This window comes from Microcebus murinus, chromosome 5, assembly GCF_040939455.1.
Source record: "Microcebus murinus isolate Inina chromosome 5, M.murinus_Inina_mat1.0, whole genome shotgun sequence".
Taxonomy (NCBI): domain Eukaryota; kingdom Metazoa; phylum Chordata; class Mammalia; order Primates; family Cheirogaleidae; genus Microcebus; species Microcebus murinus.
Genome location: NC_134108.1, coordinates 106,454,814 through 106,473,723, shown reverse-complemented (window position 1 = coordinate 106,473,723; position 18,910 = coordinate 106,454,814). Strand labels below are relative to the sequence as shown.

At 57.3% G+C, this 18,910-nt stretch overlaps 1 protein-coding gene across 1 annotated transcript in view; it reads right to left on the bottom strand.

The window, feature by feature from the left end:
* Positions 1–2,726: 2,726 nt before the first annotated feature.
* The window catches only part of MDGA1 (MAM domain containing glycosylphosphatidylinositol anchor 1), a 54,634-nt gene continuing 38,450 nt past the window's right edge, over positions 2,727–18,910 (bottom strand). Inside the window, exons 7-17 of the mRNA XM_012746922.2 lie at positions 17,863–18,192; positions 14,436–14,732; positions 13,393–13,677; positions 11,526–11,677; positions 10,510–10,687; positions 10,256–10,279; positions 9,165–9,317; positions 7,738–7,872; positions 4,105–4,235; positions 3,800–3,908; positions 2,727–3,067 (exon numbers count right to left, since the gene is read on the bottom strand). Coding sequence (XP_012602376.2) covers positions 2,976–3,067; positions 3,800–3,908; positions 4,105–4,235; positions 7,738–7,872; positions 9,165–9,317; positions 10,256–10,279; positions 10,510–10,687; positions 11,526–11,677; positions 13,393–13,677; positions 14,436–14,732; positions 17,863–18,192 — 1,886 coding nt within the window. The 3' untranslated portion in view covers positions 2,727–2,975. The remainder of the gene's footprint in view (positions 3,068–3,799; positions 3,909–4,104; positions 4,236–7,737; positions 7,873–9,164; positions 9,318–10,255; positions 10,280–10,509; positions 10,688–11,525; positions 11,678–13,392; positions 13,678–14,435; positions 14,733–17,862; positions 18,193–18,910) is intronic.

The window sequence follows — 18,910 nt, the reverse complement described above, 5'->3', positions numbered from 1 at the left end:
AGGGCTGACCCTCTCCCCATTTTAAGGCCACAAAATGCCTCCATCACCCTGACCCAGAGGGTGAGGCTGCCACTGGGGAGATGCACTGGATCCAGCCAGCCTGGTCTCCCCTGGGCTGGGGTGTTCATGGGCCACCCGCCGACACACAGGCACTGACACACGCTGCCACACACGGACACACTGCACAGACACACCAACAGGGACACACAGTCACTCCGGGATGCACAAATACACTGGCTCCTTGCAGACACAGAGGCACTCCCAGCACCTGCCAGCACACACCGACACCCACGGCCCCACACACCGGCCGGCACGCGCGGACACGCACACGTCACCTTGGCGTCTCAGCAGACACACCACTCCGTCAGTCCCAGGTCCAGCCACCCTCGGGGCAGGGCTGCCCTCGCCCACTGAGACCCCGCACAGCATCCTCCGTCCGAAAGACGGGGAGCTCGGGGGCCGCGTGCGCGGGTCAGCTTGGCCGGCAGGCACTAAGCGCCGTTTCTGCATCAGGCTCTGCGGGTACAGAGATGACACGGGGACAAATCCCGAGTCGGAGCAGCCGGAGCGAGGGGCAGGCGGACTGGAAAGGCCATCTGAGGGAAGCGGGCACGGGCGTCACAGGAGCCCCGGGGAGGCAGCGCTTGGGGCTATGCGTTCTCATGCTCCGGCACCTGCCCTGCGAGGGCACAGAGGAAGTGCCGGGTAGGTAGGGGACAGGCCAGTGGGTCCCACTCTCGGGTTCTCCTGAGGAGCTTTTCAACATTTCTGGTGCCAATTAAATCAGTAACTCTGGGGTGGGACCCAGGCAGCAATGCTTTTTAACGGACCATTTGGTGGCTCTGCTCTGCAGCGGCCTGGGACCCACTGATTTACGGAGTCCTTTCCGCTGGGCAAAGCCCACGGCGCGGCTTCCATCGCAGGCTGGCCTGCGCCAGGCGCGGGCGGGAGGCGGGAGGGGGGGGCTTGCACGGCTCGGAGGAGGAGCTCACAGTCTAGTTAGGGGCAGCAGACTCTGCACAGATGGGACAATTAAGGAACAATACCCTGCAGACGGGATGGAGGCGTGTGCCGGGAACCTGGAGCCACTCGTTTCCGACAGTGGCCTTGACTGGGCCAGGAAGGCAGCCGCGCTGATCAGTATCAGCAGTTCCAGCTGCAGCCTGGCCCTGCCACCCACCAGCTGTTGGTGATGATGATAACACAGGCTTGGCGGAGCGCAGAGACGGGCAGCATTCGCCTGGTTCCCCGCCAGCCTCCTGTCGCTGCAGTGCTGCCTGAGTTCCAGGCCTCTCTCTGCAGCTGTCCCCACCAAATGCTCCAGGAGGAGCCCTGTGACACCCACCACCCAAGGTGCTGTGTTCAACAGGGTCGTCTGCAGCTCTCTGTCATCCATAGGGGGCGAAAGGTGGAATCTGAGGCCGTCACAGGCATCTTGAGACTACAGCATAGGGCTGGAAGCAGTCTATTCAGCCGGCACCCCACAGACAGACGTGCCACTCAGGCTGATGGACACAGGCGCTCAGAGATGGGTATCGACACAGCCTCACAGGCAGACTCACGGAACCGCACACACATACCGCATACACTCCTGCCCAGCAATGTACCCACGGTGCTACCCAGACACAGATGGGCATGTGCACACGCACACACCCCCACACACGTGCACACAGACACACGCATGCATAAAGCCTCATCCTGGAAGGGGCTGGGGCTCCTCTGTCCCAGGGATGGGGATGGGGGCCTCTGGGTGACGAGGAAGTAGAGAAATCTAGGTCCCATCACGTCGCTCTCGGGCTCCCACCCCAGGGCCCAAGGCCAGGGAGCCCTTTCGCAGTTCAGGGCATGAGGCTCAGCCCCCAGGAGCAAGGGAACAGCAACGGTCCCACCCACCACCCCCACTCTACAAACCCCTCCTCCTCACCGCCTCTGGGCGCGGGAGGGAACAGCCAACTCCACGGTTCTTTGTGGCGCTCTGCCCTGCACGCCCCTCCTGCCCAGGGCACACTTTCATGCCAAGAGGGTAAGAAACGGGGGCTCCGGTCACTCCCAAATCCAGTCCTCTACGGGGGCACAAATTACAGAAGCAGGACTTCTGCCTCTCTCCAAGTCAAGCCTCACCCCAGAAAATGGCCTGGCCACACTGCCCCAGCTCCTCTGAGACCCTTCCGGAGGCCGAGATCAGGGAGGGGGCTGTGCTCGCAGGAGTCCAGCTGCTTGTGGGATGGGGGAGGTGTCAGTCTTCAGACTGCCCAGGCCCAGGACCCTGTGCCGGGTCCTTTCAAAGGGGGCACACAAGGAGGGGAACGTGATGTCTCAGAAATAGGCCAGGTGGCCTAGGGTGGCCTAGGGTCTCCACCATCCAGGCCTCACTCTGGGATGGAGCTGGGTGCAGCAGGCACCCCACCTTCCTTGTCATCCCCTGGACGGGGTCAGCCACAGAGCACACAAAGTCCCACCTGGCCCTCCTCTGACCCCTGCCTCCCCGGTCCCAGGGAGTCCCAGCGTCCGTCCGACCAAGGCAGGGGCTCCCGTGTCTGTCCCACTTCTGGCTTCCTCCTGGCAAAGCCACCAGGCTGGAGTCGGGCCTTGAGTTAGGAGACGAGGAAGGTCAGAAACACACCACAAGTGCAGCCGAGACAAGGCGCACGTCACGCAGAGGTCCCTGGGTTGGCAGACGCCGTTCAGGCAAGTCCCGTCTTTGCAGTAAAGAAGGTGCTGGCAGGTCGGAAAGAAACTTGTGCTTTAATATATCTGTGTGTGTGAGCGTGAGTGTGTGCGTGTCGAACAACCGTCTCCGTGGCCTCAGTGCAGCCTCTGTCCTTGTCCTCTGCTCATCTTCGCAGCCGACACAGGCCCCCTCCCAGGCGGGCCAGCCCTGCCCCTGGGCACCCCGGCTGGCGGGGCTCAGTCTTTGGTACAATGTGGACACTTTGGTGTGCCGGGGGCAGGGTGGGGGGGCCGAGCGGCTCTCATCATCTCTGCCACGCCAAGAGGAAGATGGCCGCAGGCCCCCACAGCTGCGGGCTGGGCTGGCGGGGGGCTCCACTGCCCGGCATCACCACCACTGCGACGGGAGAGAGAGGAGACAGGCCAGGGCTCTGGTCAGCTCTGGCAGGGGCAGGGCGTGGCAGGCCGGCCAGCAGTAACGGGGCCCTGTGGCTCTGCCCCACCTCTTTGGGGGCCCTCAAGGTGGGCACCGCGGTCAGCGCACACAGACACACTCGTAGCACAAACGTGAGGTGGTGCGGTGTGAGAGCTAGCTCAGCCTGCGTGTGCTTCGGGCAGCAATTTACTTAACCTCAGTGGGCCTCAGTTTCCTCATCTGCAAAATGGGTCTAATAGTGTGAGCTACCCCAGAGGACTGCTGTGAGGATTAAGTGAAGCATGCATATCCAGGTTTTTGTACCTTGCCTGGTACATAAAAGCTACTCAGTAAACTGGAGCTGTTAGTACTGGAAACACCTGGCCCTCGGAGGCACAGGTTCACATCTGGAGCTCCAGGGCCACGGAGACATATGCAGACACAGGCACAGGCGGCACTCTGACACTGCAAATAGTCCGCTCGCTGCTTGTGAGGCTGGGTCTGGGGCTTCTCACTGTCCTACCGACGGACGGCCCCACAGTCTGAGTCCGGGTGGGGGCCAGGGTGGGCACAAGTTCACACTGTCACTGACACATCATTCCCACCACGCAGACATCCTGAGCCCCACTCAGACACACACGCCCCCACGACAGACGGGCATCCACCCCACGGTCCTCCCCAGACTCCGCTCCCCCACCCCTCCCCGTCTTGCACCTTTATTGGGATCCATCTGCTTCCGGGGACACTCGCCCTTCTTCAGAGTGACGTCATCTATGGCAATATCCCCCAGGTAGCCCGAGCCTCGAACCCCCTCAAAAATAATCTGGGGTGGGGTCAGAGAGCAGGGAGCAGGGGTTGGGGAGGTTCTTCCAGGTGCCAGAGACCCCCAACCTCTTCCCCTCAATCTACCCGGAAGCCCCCCCCACCCTGCCCCCAGGATCAAGCAGGAGGCTTTGGAACTGCTTCCCGGCCAGCGCAACCGCCCGCGCCTGGATGGGCCTCTGGGCCCAGCGACTCACCTGGAAGGGCCCACTGGGGCTGATGGGCACGTGGGCCTGCTGCCACACGTTGCCCTTATTGCCACTGAGGGACCAGGCGTGCGTGTCCAGAGCCCCTTTGTTCCGGGACCGCACCAGGAGGTTGAGGGAGCCTGTGGCGGGGGTGAAGACGGGACGGTGAGGCCCGGCCAGGACACCCTCGCCTTGCCGCGCTTCCTCCTCGCCCACCACTGTCCACAGCCCTGTCCCCAGGGCAGGACCCTCTCCCCATCCGCAGCCTGGCCCAGCATCTCAGTCCCGCAGGGAGATGCCAGCGAGGGAAAAAGAGGACAGCAGCCGGGCTTCAGTTAACCAGGGTGACCCGCGAATGTTCTTCCATTTCTTTCCTTCTGTGCTAATCGGCTAATCCCCCCCACCCTCCCTCCAAACAGGGGAGTTGTCACAGGGTAGTGGGACCTGCGTCCGAGCGCAGGGCAGGCCTCCCGCAGAACGCAATGCACACCCTGGCAGGACGTGATGCTGGAGGTGGATGAAGGGACTTTTAAAATTTTAATGCTCATTTGTATGTTTCATGTGGTGAATAAAGCTAACCCTTCGAACTCAGGATTTCTCTAACACTGATGCTTAGGACAAAGTGAATAAAAAACAACAAAAAAAGAGTGAGTTGATTTAACGATAGTGCCTGTGCTACACAGCGTGGTGAGGACTGCGAGTGAGATTCGGAGGCGTTAGCCTGAGGGTGCTGAGCCACGCGCCCACAGCCGCCGGCACCTGGGATTCCGGGGTGCCGAGGGGCACAAGAGGAGAAGGAGGGACTGTGGCTTGGCTAAGAGCACCCAGGCAACGTCAACGCCCCCCGCCGGTCTCTCCCAGCCCACCTCGAGCCCCAGCAACACAAAATACCTGGCTCTGAGGGAAGGGGAATCAATCTTAGGTGGCGCCTGGCGGCTGGCATTTCCATGGCACTGCCCACAGACAAAGCCGCACCATCTATGACACCAGATAGAGAGACCTCCTGATGGGGGAGAGCCACCAAATGTTACCTTCCTGGGATGAAAGACGCTGGCTTGGATCAAGGAGAGCCAGCGAGACACAAGGTCTGGGGACAGCTGGTGCCCTGAGCTGCCAGGCAGGGTGGGAGGGGAGGGGAGAGGAGGGACCAGGACAGCAAGAACACCCCCTGCCCAGCAGCAGAGCCAGGCCTGTGGAGCGTACCGAAGGTTCCAGGCACCCTCACCAGCAGGAGAGGGGCCCAGGCTGCAACTAGCACCCAGTAGAACAGGAGGTGGCAGCCCTGGCTTTGGCAGGGCTGAAGCCAAATGCCTTTTGGGTTTCTCACCAGCCCCAAAGGGACCACCCTCTCTACCCCCTCCTGGGGATCTGCCCCCATCTCCATGCCCCTGGGGCCCAGCCTCAATCCCATGCCATTTCTTCTTCCTCCACCCCCTGCCCCTAGGACCCTGATGGGCGAGCCTGCTTTTTCACTGCTCAAACTGAAATAGAATTTCTACCCCCTTCTCTCAGCACCCGATCAGCTCCAATATCCTCCCTGCTCAGGGCCTTCCTGACATCCCTTCCCAGGGGTCAGCCAGGGCCCAAGACCTTCCCCCTCCCTTAAGAGTGGGCCTGCACCCTACATTCCTCCGCACCTTCCTGCCACCTCCAAAGCCGAATGGAACTACGTGCTGGTGTCTGGACACACTCCAGCTTCCCGGCCTCTGGGCTTCAGCCCAGGCTGTTCCCTCTGCTTGAGACGTCCTTCCCTACTATGTCCCCCTGGCCAAATCCTTTCCCCTTCTTCGAGGCCCGTCTGGAATGCTGCCTCCTCCAGAAACCTTCCTACGTTCGAGCTGGGAGCCCCCATATTTCTCGTGAATTCCGAGTCCCTGGGCTCCCCAAGCCCAGGCCTCTCTGCGCTGCAGCAAGGCAAGCCTGGCCCACATCTCCTCCTCCAGACTGACGTCTTGAGGGAAGGTCTACGTCAAATTGTTGCGGCTACTTTTTCACTCCTGAGCTCGCTTGAAGAACGGAATGATTACTCCAAACACACAGTGTTTAGAGAAAAGGGGAAAGACCAAAATCTAAAGGCGAAAAATGGCCTCATCAGCTGGGTTCCTCCCCATATTTATTTCCAAGGACACATGCAAAGGGTCAGGGGCATTTGTTAATTTTTTTTAACAACTTCCATGTAGGTCAGCTGTTTTCAGCTGACCTTTGCACACAGCAAACAAGCAGCTCTGGGCAGGCATTTACACCTGACCCTTCGTTCACCTGCTCACGGTCTTTCCATCCAGCCATCCTTTCTTCTAGCCCAGCCCCCACATCAAATTCCTATCAGTTCTCAACAATGAAATGATGAATGGAGAACTTTCCATGATTGTCACTAAGGTCTTTCGCAGAATCTCAGAGTTGGACGTGGCCTCAAGGTTTATCAAGCTCAAATCTCCCATCATTCATTTAATCATTCATTCGACTAATTGAGCACCACTGTGTGCCAGGCACTGTTCTAGGCACTAGAACAAGACGAAGCCCCTGCCCCTGTGGAGCTGCTGTTTTACTGAAGCTAGGCATTATACGGAAAATAATGCAGGGAAAAGGATAGAGCTGTTTTAGATGAGTGGTCAGGGACCTCTTTGAGGAGACCTGAATGAAGGGAGGGAAGAATGTTCCAGGCTGGGGGAATATCCCAAACAAAGGCCTCTAAGGCAGGAACCTGCATCAAGAAGTTAAAGAAAAGCAAGGAAACCATCAAGCTAGAGCCTAGCGGGAGCCAAGGACAGTGGCAGCAAAAGGGGTCCAGGAAGCAGATGGGGGCCAGCTCCGGTGTGGGAGACCTGGAGAAGGCGGTGCTGGGGGCCTTCGGAGGGGCCCGAGCAGGGGATCTGGGACATGGGTCCTCCCCACAGCACCCCTGCCGGATTGTCCTCCTGCCCAGGGACAGCCCTCTCGTTTGCGGGGCAGATCTGACGCTTCCAGTTCTTCCTTAGGCAGAAGTCAAATCCGCCTCCCACAAGCCTACCCTGACAGTGTTTTTTCTCCCCGTTGGGGAACTAAGAGCAAGGTCTGTCGCGAGGACTGCCCCTCAGGGCTTTCTCTCTCCCCGCTCATAAGGCCTGATCTCCCAGGGCCTTCCTGCAGCCAACATGCTCCTCTTGGCAACTGGGTCCCCAGTGCCCTTCCTGAGTGACCAACTGTCCTGGTTTGCCTAGGACATAGGGGGTTCAGTGCTAAAACTGGGAAAGGCTGGGGTGAACCAGAATGGACTGGTTACCCTCGCTGTGTGGTCTTGGGTAAATGCTTAACCTCCGTGAGTTGTGTGGTAACACTTCCCCAGCTGGTGGCGCTGCGGGTTATGAGACCAGGGATGCTGAGTGCCTAGGACATCACCTGGCACCTGGCAGGCACTCAATATACACAGCCTCTTCGTGGTCCCCTCCATCCCCCCGGACCTCCATCACCCTGCTGAAGCCTTGATCATCTCAAAACCTCAATGTCTCCCCTTGCCAACCTTCTATCCATACCCTCTCCAAGGACTTGTGATTTGGCCAAGTCGGGAAGCTCAGGCCTCACGTGGGCCAGCCCCCCGGCCTCCTGTGACCCCACTCCCCGCCCACCCCCAGCACACACAGTCACAGTACCTGGCCCCTGACTCACCGATGTGCTTCCCATACATGTGATAGAAGAAGGAGACACAGTAGAACTTGGCGCTGGCGTTGTAGAGGGGACTCACCAGCCTCGCTCGGTCACCCAGCTCCCGGGGCCTTGATGTCTCAATGAACATGTAGTAGCCTGCGGGGGAAGGGGAGGGGCTGGGGGATGATGCTCCAACAGGCTCCTCTCCACCCACCACACCTCCTCCACCTGCTTCCCCTGCCCGGCCTCAGCTGCTCACCCGGCCTCCCCGCCTTGCCCGGCCTCCCCACCTCGCCCGGCCTCCCGACCCCACAGCACTGCGCAGGAGTCTGGTCAGTGTCCATGAGTTCTCAGCTCTACAATTTCTGCAATTTCTCTTCTTCCTGACCCTCTATTAGGACAGGGCCGTGTCTCCCCTCAGACTGGGGTTCCCTGAGGACAGGCCGGGTCTCCCCTCAGACTGGGGCTCCCCGAGGACAGGCCGTGTCTCCCCTCAGACTGGGGCTCCCCAAGGACAGGGCCATGTCTCCCCTCAGACTGGGGCTCCCCAAGGACAGGGCTGTGTCTCCCCTCAGACTGGGCTCCCCGAGGACAGGCCGTGTCTCCCCTCAGACTGGGGTTCCCTGAGGATAGGCTGTGTCTCCCCTCAGACTGGGGCTCCCTGAGGACAGGCCATGTCTCCCCTCAGACTGGGGTTCCCTGAGGACAGGCCGTGTCTCCCCTCAGACTGGGCTCCCTGAGGACAGGCCGTGTCTCCCCTCAGACTGGGGTTCCCTGAGGACAGGCCGTGTCTCCCCTCAGACTGGGCTCCCTGAGGACAGGCCGTGTCTCCCCTCAGACTGGGGCTCCCTGAGGACAGGCCGTGTCTCCCCTCAGACTGGGGTTCCCTGAGGACAGGCCGTGTCTCCCCTCAGACTGGAGTTCCCTGAGGACAGGCCGTGTCTCCTCTCAGACTGGGGCTCCCTGAGGACAGGCCGTGTCTCCTCTCAGACTGGGGCTCCCTGAGGACAGGGCTGTGTCTCCCCTCACATTGGGCTCCCTGAGGACAAGGCCATGTCTCCCCTCATACTGGGGTTCCCTGAGGACAGGGCCATGTCTCCCCTCAGACTGGGGCTCCCTGATGACAGAGCCGTGTCTCCCCTCAGACTGGGGCTCCCTGAGGACAGGGCCATGTCTCCCCTCAGACCAAGGCTCCCCGGGCACAAGGCCGTGTCTCCTCTCAGACTGGAGCTCCCCGAGGACAGAGCCGTGTCTCTCCTCAGACTGGGGCTCCCTGAGGATGGGGTTGTGTCTCCCCTTAGACTGGGGCTCCCTGAGGACAGGGCCGTGTCTCCCCTCAGACTAAGGCACCCCAGGCACAAGGCCAGGTCTCCCTCAGACTGGGGCTCCCTGGCCCAGCCCCCTCCTGAAAGCAGTCCTCCATTCCTAGCAGATGGCCAGGTTCTCACCCTCAGGGGTGCCACTTATGTCAGTGGGGGGACCGGTGTTGGGGGAGCGCTTGGGGTTCTGGGTGAGGGCGTTCTGCCGCGTCCAGTCAAAGTTGTCTGTCAGGTCCTGGGTGTAGCCACAGATCTTCTCATCCTCAAAGTGGCAGGTGTTGTCTGCATTGGGGTAGGGATGAGACAGAGTCAGCCCCCTCCGCCCTTCGGTCCAGCCTTACCCTCCCTCACCACCCCTGAGGTGCCCCACGCATCCAAGCAATGGACCTGGCAATGGGACAGTAACAGATTTGTTCCTGTAACAAGCCTTATGAACCATTTTTGTGCCACAGACCCTTTGGGCATCTAGTGAAGCCTCAGGACCCCAGCTCAGAATAATGATTTTAGATGCGTAAAATGAATTACATAGGATTATAAAGAATATCAATTATATTGAAATATAGTTGTCAAAATACTTTTTTAATTTGTCATAAAATTATAAGTGGGCTTCTGTATTATCTAAATCATAAGACCTGGTGTTTGGTCTAATAGCTACCATAGTTTTAAAATAGTAAAGAATGTAAATGAGATTTAGAGCTGTCTGCAACAACTACAAGGTGATGTGAAAACATCAGATTGCCACTGCTGACAAAGCACAGGGACTGATTCCACTGCTGTGGTTTGTTGTCGACATTCATCACTGAAGGAGAAGTCGTGTTTCTGCTAGAAGTCAGGGAATATAAAGAAATAATTGTATGCCCTTCCAGGTTCATAGACCCCCTGAATTCTATGCCATACCCCTTAGGGCTCCCTGGCTCACAGACTAGGAACCCTGCCCCAGGCAACAGGGAGTGTGGATTAGTCTGGCCTCTCCTATTTTCTCTTGGGGACAGTAATCTCTCCCCACCTGCCCAGACTTTAAGCCCCAGAATAAATCCTAAATGCAAACATCTCCAGCCCAGCCCGGCCTGTCCTTCTAGCTGCTGGCCCTGCCCCATGGAAAGACAGCGAGAAGTCATTTTCTGAGTATCTCTCAAGGTCCTGTCCTCCCACCAGGAGAGCAGTTGTGTCCCTAAAGGGAAGGGGAGGTCATGCTTCTGGAGGGGGTGTTGGTGTCTCACCTGACAGGTTCGGAGAGTTGATGGCTGAGAAAGCAAGCAGGAAACCAAGTCAGAACCAAGGTGTGTCCTGCTTGGGACCAGGGGACAGGGTCCGCAGAGCCAGGAATAGGGGCCAGTGGGCCTGGCCTGCAGTGATAGGGTAGGAGAGTGCACAGTGGGGAGCCCCAAGCTCAGGAACCTGTGGGGATGGTGGATGGAGTCCCAGGGCGTGAGATGGGCCCACCTTTCCCACCACCACCAGCACTGTCACCTACGCTCTGTGTAGTGAATGATGCGTGAGGCCATGTCACCAGACCCAAAGGTGGTATAGGGTGTGAGGCGGATCTCATAGCTGTGGGGCACACGGAGGTCAGTCAGGATGTACTCCAGCAGCTGCCCCTTCTCCACACGCCGCACAGGGATGGCCTTGACCATGGCATTGTGCTGGTTCAACTGTAAACACAGAGAGTTCCCAGATGCATGGCAGGCCACACTCTCCGCTGGAGCCCAGCCAGGCCCTCGTGTGACTTGGGAGGGACACAGTGGAGGAGCAGAATGAGCAAAGGACTAGGAAGTCAGGCCCTCAGTTTCCTTATCTGTGAGATGGGACAATCACCCCTTCCATGCTCACCTCCCAGGGTTATCTTAATAATAACAATAATGATAGCACCATGTATTGAATAATTAATGAGTACTGGGTACTGTTCTAAGTGTGTGGCTGTTATTAACTCATATAATCCCACAATAACACTCCTATGAGGTAGAATATTATAATTACCCCCATTTTACAGAGAAGAAAACTGAGGCCAAAGAGATGTAGCTTGCCCAAGCTCATTCACAACTGGATTCTAGCATAGGCAGTCTGCCCTAGAGCACACTCATACTGTCCCACCAACTGCCTCTTGGGCTGGGCAGAACCACATGGAATGAGACTGGGCATGAAAACAGCTTAGTCACTCTGTCTGGCCTTGTGCTGTAGAGACCCCCTAGATGAGACTGACCCCAGGTCCTTAAGCTCTTGACCCAAGAGTAGATTCTACGTTCTGTAACCAGTGCTGGCTCTCCCTTGACTCTTACCTGCCCAATTCTCAGGGCTGTCCCCAGAAGGGACAGGTCCCTAGAACTTTGTAACTCTTGCTGCTATGTCTAGAACACTTGTTTCCCGCCTCTAAAGGGTTGCCTACAAGCAGGTCGATGTGGCTGAGCCCTGTCTCCAGCCCCTTCCCCTGGCCCGGAGCATTTCCAGAGTCAGCCGCACCACCCCCAGCGGCCCCAGGCCCCTGCTCCCCACCTGGCGGACACTGAGTCTGTAGTTGAGCACAGGGTCGACAGCATCCGGCTCCCTCTGCGTCCACTGCAGCACGTAGGAGTAGTTCTTGGACAGCTTGTGGCTGCGGGTGGGGTTGGGGGTGTCGAAGTAAAACTCCGGGCTGTAGGCTTTGGCTGAGAGGGTGGGGAGGGGGCATGGGGCCATGGAGGGTGGGGGAGGGGAGAGACAGAGAGAGGAGGCGTGGGAGAGGGAAGAGAGGACGGGGTGGAACAGAGTGAACAGGGAAGGAAGAAGGAGAAAGGGAACATTGAGAGGAGGGAGATGTTGGGAGAAGAGAGGATGGGGAGAATGAGGATGGGTAGGAGGGAAGGTGGGAGACAGAGAAGGGATATTGGAAATTCCAAGAGGTGATATATTGGCGAGATGAGAAAAGGCCAAAGAAGAGACAGAGAAAAGAGAAATTCGGGAAGACACAGAGGAGGGATATTAGGGAAGGCACAAGGAAGGAGGATTGGGGTAAGACACCGAGAAGGGTCGGGATATTGAGAAGAAAAGAGGAGAAGAGAGGAGGGAGCAGAGGGAGGCAGAGAGGTGGGGAGACAGGGCAAGTGTGGGAGAAGAGGGGAGAAGGGAAGGAGGTGGGAAATGTCACAGGGGCCTCTGGCTGGCAGGGCTGGGTGGCGGGGAGGGGCTAGGGAGGGAGCCAGTGACCTGTGGTCCTAGCCCCCCGCTTTCGAGTGGGGGCATCCGAACAGGCGCTGAAGGGGCACCCAGTCAGCTAGGTGCTGTTGGGAAAGCTGGGTGTGCAGTGAAATGGGGACAGGCACGCCTGGCCTCTCCTCCAGGGGCGCTGCCACCAGCTCCGGCAGGGAGGTGACGCTCCCCAAACGGAGGACGGAGGGGATCACTGGCAACCCTCTGCGTTGCCCTCGGCCGTCACCACCTCCACCCCTTTCTGACCCATCCACCGCCCGCCCGGAGCCCCAGACAGCCCGCCCAGGGCTGGGGCGGAGGTGGACTCCTGGGCACAGAAGGGCTTGCCTCTCCAGGCTGGGAAACGCGCGCTGTCCGCCCCAGAGCCACCCTGACGCTCCAGAGAAGCTGTTGAGGGCGTCTTTTCTCCTCAGCTACAGCTCAGGACCCTGAGGAGGCTCCCTGTCTGCAGCTCTGGCGCCAAGGACGAGCGAGGAGGGGCTGGGAACGCGACGGTGCCAGGGCGTGGGCGGGCCCAACGCCGGCGGGAGCGGGCCGGAGCCCACCGCGCGGGAAGCACTGAGCTGGGACTGACGGGGCCGAAAGGGGCGGAGCCTACCCGTGTGTGGGCGGGGCCCAGACTCGGGGCGGGTCTAGGCCTGAGGCCGCCAGGGCCAATGGGGCACGGCCCAGGCCTGGTGAAGGTTGGGTTAGAAAGGGGTGCGGCTGCAACACGCCAAGGAAGAGGTGGCTGAGCTGTGATGGGCGGGGCTTAAGACACGTGGGGGAGGGCCTTGAAAGGAGCAGGCCTAGACCTACAGAGGGAGGGGTGGAGGGGCGTGGCCCGCGTCTGGAGGGGGCGGGGCCGTGAGGTCAAGGATTGGGTCCAGGCGGCACGGGGCGGGGTCTAGGCTGGGCATGGGAGGGGTCTAGGCTGGGAATGGGCGGGGTCTAGACCGGGCGTGGGTGGGGTCTAGGTCGGCTATGGGCGGGGTCTAGGCCGGGCATGGGCGGGGTCTAGGCCGGGCATGGGCGGGGTCTAGGCCGGGCATGGGCGGGTCTTGGACTGGCCCTGCGGAAGCCTGGCGGAGGCGGGCTTCAAAGGGGCGGGGCCCAGCCCGGGCGGCACTCCAGGGACTGGGGCGGAGCCTGGCGCCAGGTGGGAGTGGGTGGGCGGGACCGACGGGACGCTCACCCGAGACCTGGAAGAGGCAGGTAGCCGAGCCCACGTCGTTGGAGACGCTGCACTCGTAGCTGCCGCTGCTGTCCCGGGTTAGGGCGTCCAGGCGCAGCTCCGCGTGGTCCGGGGCCTCGGCGGCGGCGGGCACGACGGGCGGCGGCGGCAGCAGCTGCCCTTTGAAGCGCCACACGGCCGAGGCGATGCGCTGGGGGCTGCCTCGCAGCAGCGAGCAGCGCAGGAGCACCGGCCGGCCCAGCGCCTGGCGCACATCCTGGGAGCTGGGCTCCACCTCCGGCGGGACTGGGGGCGGGAGTGGCGGTCAGCGGGGCCTCGCCCACCCAGTGGGGTCTGAGGAGCGGCCCGCGGAGAGGCGACGCACTCCCCTACTCTCGCGACCCCCAGCCTGCAAGGATTCAGGGCGGATGCACACTCGCGACACACGCATACAATAGCAACGCTCATTCCTCCCGGACCTCAGGTACTCACTGCCTCCTGGCCCTTCCCTCCAACCATGCTTCCCAGGCTGCCTCTACTCCCTGAGTGGGCCTCTCACCCCTCACGTAATGAAAAGCAGCATAACGCAGGGGTTCAAATCCCAGACCTGCCTCTGTGAGACCTCAGACAAGTGACTTAACCTCTCTGTGCCTCAGTTTCCTTATTTGTAAAAATAGGGGACTAATAGAATTTATTCATAGGGCTGTGGAGGGCTAAATGAATGAGTGCATTAAAACTCCCTCAGAATAGTGCTTGGCACATGATGAGTTAATTTTCATCATTTTGTTATCAGATAGTGTGTTCCCCCTGAAGATCCTTCCTCCTCCTCAAACTCCCATTTCCACCTGTCAGAATCAAGTCATTTCTTTGTTCGCCGGGGCCCTGAAAATGAAGGTAGGAGTCCGCTTAACGGAAGCGGGCCGGGAACACAGCCCTGTGTGTCTCCGCGCACGGTGGCAGGGAGGTTCTCGGGGTACCAGCAGTAGGCCAGGGGCTTGTGGGCCCCGGGCTGGGCGAGGGCAGCCGGGCTGGGAAGGCAGCGGGGACAGGGTGGTGTGACTCACACTGCACGTTCAGCTGCACCTGGGCCTCTCGAGGGCGCACGTTGAAGCCATTATAGCGAGCCGTCTGGCAGCGGTACGTCCCGCTCATGTCGCGGCTCACGCGCTCCAGCCTCAACTTCCCGTCCGGAGTCTCCTCCAGGAGCAGCCCCGAGGGCAGCAGCGCAGCCTCCTTGTCCACGCGGGACCAGAGCACGGGCGGCCGCGGCTTGCCCCGCACCTCGCACTGCAGCTCGGCAGGCGACCCCTCGCGCACGGTCACCACGGCCCTGCCCTTGGGCACGCTGATGGTGGGCGGCACTGCGGGAGGGAGGGGTGGGGGAGAGGTAGGAGCGAGTTAGAGCTCCCTCCTGGCTTCTGCGACTGGCTCCTGCTTGCCTCCCCCTAGTGCAAGCCTCTCTCCCCTTCCCCTGGGTCCCTCAGCATCTGCAAAGCAGAACTCATCTTTCCACATCCTCTCTACCTCAGGGTGTCCCAGCTCAAACAGAGACCTCAAGTCACCTTGGCCTATTCCTTCCCTCCCAACACTACTAAGTACTGAGGCTTCCTACCTTTTTAAACATTTCTACTAGATATCTCCACTCTCAGTCCCCTCTCTCCTACCCCTGGGCCTGCCCTGGTTAAAGCCTTCATATTCTCTTGCCTAGAGTGTTATCACAGACTGCTAGTCTGTCCGCCTGCATCCTTACCCTTTCTTCCAAAGTAACAGAATGCCTGGTTTTGAGCAGGGGACACATCCACCCAGAATAAAGACTAATCCCCCAGCCTGCCTTATGGCTAGCTGGGGCCACATAACTAAATTCTGGCTGACGCCTGGAACTGCCACCATGGACAAGGTGGCATATACTAAGGATGATGGAAGAGCAAGTCAGATGCAGCCTGGGCCCCTGAGGCCTTGGTGGAGCAGAGCCACTATACTAGCCTGAACTGTCCACCCCAGACTTTTATATGAGGAAGAAATACACATCTAGCTTGTTGAAGCCATTATTAATTAGGGTTCTTCTGTTATTCACAACTGAACCTAATCCAACCCAACACATTGCCCAAATGAAAGGTCTTTTGAAGACTTCCATGGGTCCCATCGCACAGCCCATCAAACACATTAAAATGCACCCATGCCCTACATTAAATATAATTAAATATAAAGTTATTATTTGTAAATAGCTCTACAAGGCAAGCTGAGGTCCAGTTATCTAGTTAGCATAATTTGTACTCTATAAACATTTGTGCATTTATTGGCTTTAATTTTGCAGTTTTCTCTTTGTATTTGGGAGCCAATTAATTTATTTTTCCAGTCCTAAATCATTTCCATGATCCTTAAAACACTTCCATGCCTGAGGCATCAGGCCTAGAGCCAAATGGTGGAAACAGCCCCAGGTTTCCTGCCTGGCTCTGAAAACATCCCAGCTCCCCACCCTTTTACACTCCCCACAGGCTACACAGCCTCTCTCCCTTCTGGGCTGCACTGTGCTCAGGTTAAAGCTCAAACTCCTGGGCTCTGCAAACAAGGTCCTCTTGCCCTGGTCTCTACCACCCGCAGCCTCATCTCCCCTTCCCATCCTGTGTCCCATCTGTGGGATCCACTTGTGAGAGACACACTGCCTGGACACAGCAGGTCTCATACACTTTTGGGTGCTCCCCCATTCCTTCAGCTTGTCGTGTCCTTTCCTAGGCATGTCCTCCCATCTGGCAAATGTTAACGGCCCTCAAGGCTCACATGGAGCATGCCTCTCCAAGAAGATGTCCCTGGCTTCCCCAGGATGCTCTACAGACTCCTCCTTTACCTCCATGTCACACTTCCAAGGTTTGCCCTTCCATTTCCTGCCTGACCCCTCCCACAACATGCTCCTCTCCCCTGGCTAGGCAGTGTGCTCCGAGGAAGGGCTGTGTGTTGTCTGGCACCCAGGCCTTGGCATGAAGCAGTTTGCAAAATGAATTTATGCAACCTGTGGAGTTCTGGCCCACTCCCAAAGCCAGCTCAAGTTCATCTCCCAGAAGCCTTTTCTGACCTCTCCAGTTTCACCTTGTGCAGATGTCAGGGTGGAAGAGGCCTCCAAGGCCACCTGGTCCAATCTCTCTCAGAGAGAAACTGAGACCCAGAGAGTTGAAGAGCCCAAGGAAGAAATATTCATAGCTGTTACGCTTTTGCACCTGGCCATGTGATAGCTGACCGAAGTCAACCTGCTCCTCAGTACAAAGTCCTAGGGCTAAAGCCAAGACTCTGGAGACCCTCTCCAAAAGGTCCCCTCCAACCTCCTGTCATTCTCAAAGTGTAAACCCTTCAGCGGTGGCTGACAGCAGGCTCTGAAGTCAGATTGCCTGGGTTCAAATCCCAGCTCTACCACTTATTGTTGGCAAGAGCCTTAGGTAAGTTTCTCCAACTTTCTGAGCCTAAGTTTCTTCATCTGTAAAATGAGAAGATAAACTACTAGCCCATAAGGTAAATTATGAAAGTCAATGACATAAATATAAAATTGTCAGAATACATAGCAAATATTCCCGTAAATGTTAGCCATATATTTCATTCTTGTTATTTATTATTGTAATAAAGGCTCAAATTCTTACCATGGCCTATGTTATCCACTGAATTGTGTCTCCCCCCAAACTCATTTGTTGAAGCCCTAACCCCAGGTACCTCAGAATGTGTGACTGTATTTGGAGACAGACTCTTTAAAGAGGTAATTAAGGTTATATGAGGTCACAAGGGTGAACCCTCGTCCCATATGACTGGTGTACTTATAAGTGGAAGAGATCAGAACATAGACACGCCCAGAAGAAAGACCACGGAAAGACAAGGGGAGAAGAATGACCATCTACAAGCCAAGGAGAGAAGCCTCAGAAGAAATAACACCATGATCTCAGATTTCTAGCTTCCAGAACTGTGAGAAGATAAATTTCTGTTGTTTAAGCCACCAGTCTATAGTACCTTGTTATGGCAGCCCTAGCTGACTAGTAACAGCCTGCAAGGCCCTGTATAATCTGGCCCCTGACGACCTCTCCACAGTCATCCCACTCCAGTCTCCAGTCTCCTATTCTCCTTTCGTGGCTCTTCTATGTCCAATGCACGTTCCAGCCTCAGTGCCTTTGCAATCCTGTGGCCCTTCCTTGCTCTCCTCTGCCTAGATCCCAGATGCAACATTCTATCTCAGGGAACTCTTTCCAGACTCTCATTTATCACAGTCTGCAATGATATATTTATTTGTGAGACTATCTAAAACATGTTTGCCTTCCTACTAAGTTTTCTAAGGGCAGAGCTTGTTTTGCCCACCATTCTACCCTGGGACCTAGCTCAGTGCCTGGCATAACAGGGGCTTAATAAATGTATGCAGCATGAACAAATGGCATCTCGTCACTCTGGCCTCACCTTCCCAAGCTATTCCCCCCACCTCCACCTCCCTTACATCTCCCCAGCGCCCCTCCAGCTGCCCACCTGTCTCAGAGGAGATGTTGACCTCGACGCTGAGGTCGGGCACAGGTGCCCCTGGGAAGGAGGCCATGCACAGGTAGGTGCCATAGTCGCTGAAGTGCAGGTCAATGAGCTCTAGGCTGCTGGTGACAGCGGGCAACTCAGGGTCGTTGCGGGTCACCAGCAACCGCTTGGACATGCGTGCTGGCTTGCCATTCTTGAACCACTGGTAGGTCACCTTCTCCTGGGGCACCGCATCCACGTGGCATGACAGCTTCAGGTCCTGGCCCAGCTGTATGTTCTCACTCTCTTTGATCACATCAGGCGTGATCTGGAACGTGGCATTCTTCATGGCTACGGGTGGATGGGGAGGGAAGGATGGCTGGGGCTGGCCTGAAGCCAGGGGCCCCCGACCCACCCCACCCAGACCCAGCTTCTCCCCTCAAGCTGGCCCTCCTGGAGGCGGGGGGCTACAACCCCTCCAGGCGAAACCACTTTTCTCTGCTTGGAAATTGTTCTACTTGGTCAGAGTGTTTAAAACTTCAAAAAAGCTCACTGCAGAAAAGCAGGTTTGGTAATAATTACAGCCACTGCAGGCTGAAAGGCACTGTTCTAAGCACAAAAATCTCTGAGGGAGTCGCTTTATGGTCCCCATTTTACAAAGGAGGGAACTGAAGTTCATTGACAGGTTAAGCAACTTGCCAAAAAAAGGTAGCAGATCTTGAATTCAAACTCAGAGCCTACACTCTTGACCACTACACTGCTTTATTTTTATCATTGTTTTAAACGTTGCATATGCAAAATACACATTTGGAAGGATGCGCTAGAATATAATTGTGGTTGTATCTACAGAGTGGAACTGAGAAGAAATGACAGGCAATTTAATTTTCACATTTTACCCTCTTGTGCTGTTTGACTCTTTGTAACAAGTATGTGTAATTTTTGTGTAATAAAAGACCAATACAATCATTTTACATGCAATTACATAAAAACACAGAGTTTAGAAAGAAAAGGGTCTAGACTTGTTTTTAAAAAAAATGTGGATCTTGTTTGAAGTAAGCTAAGAGTTAGA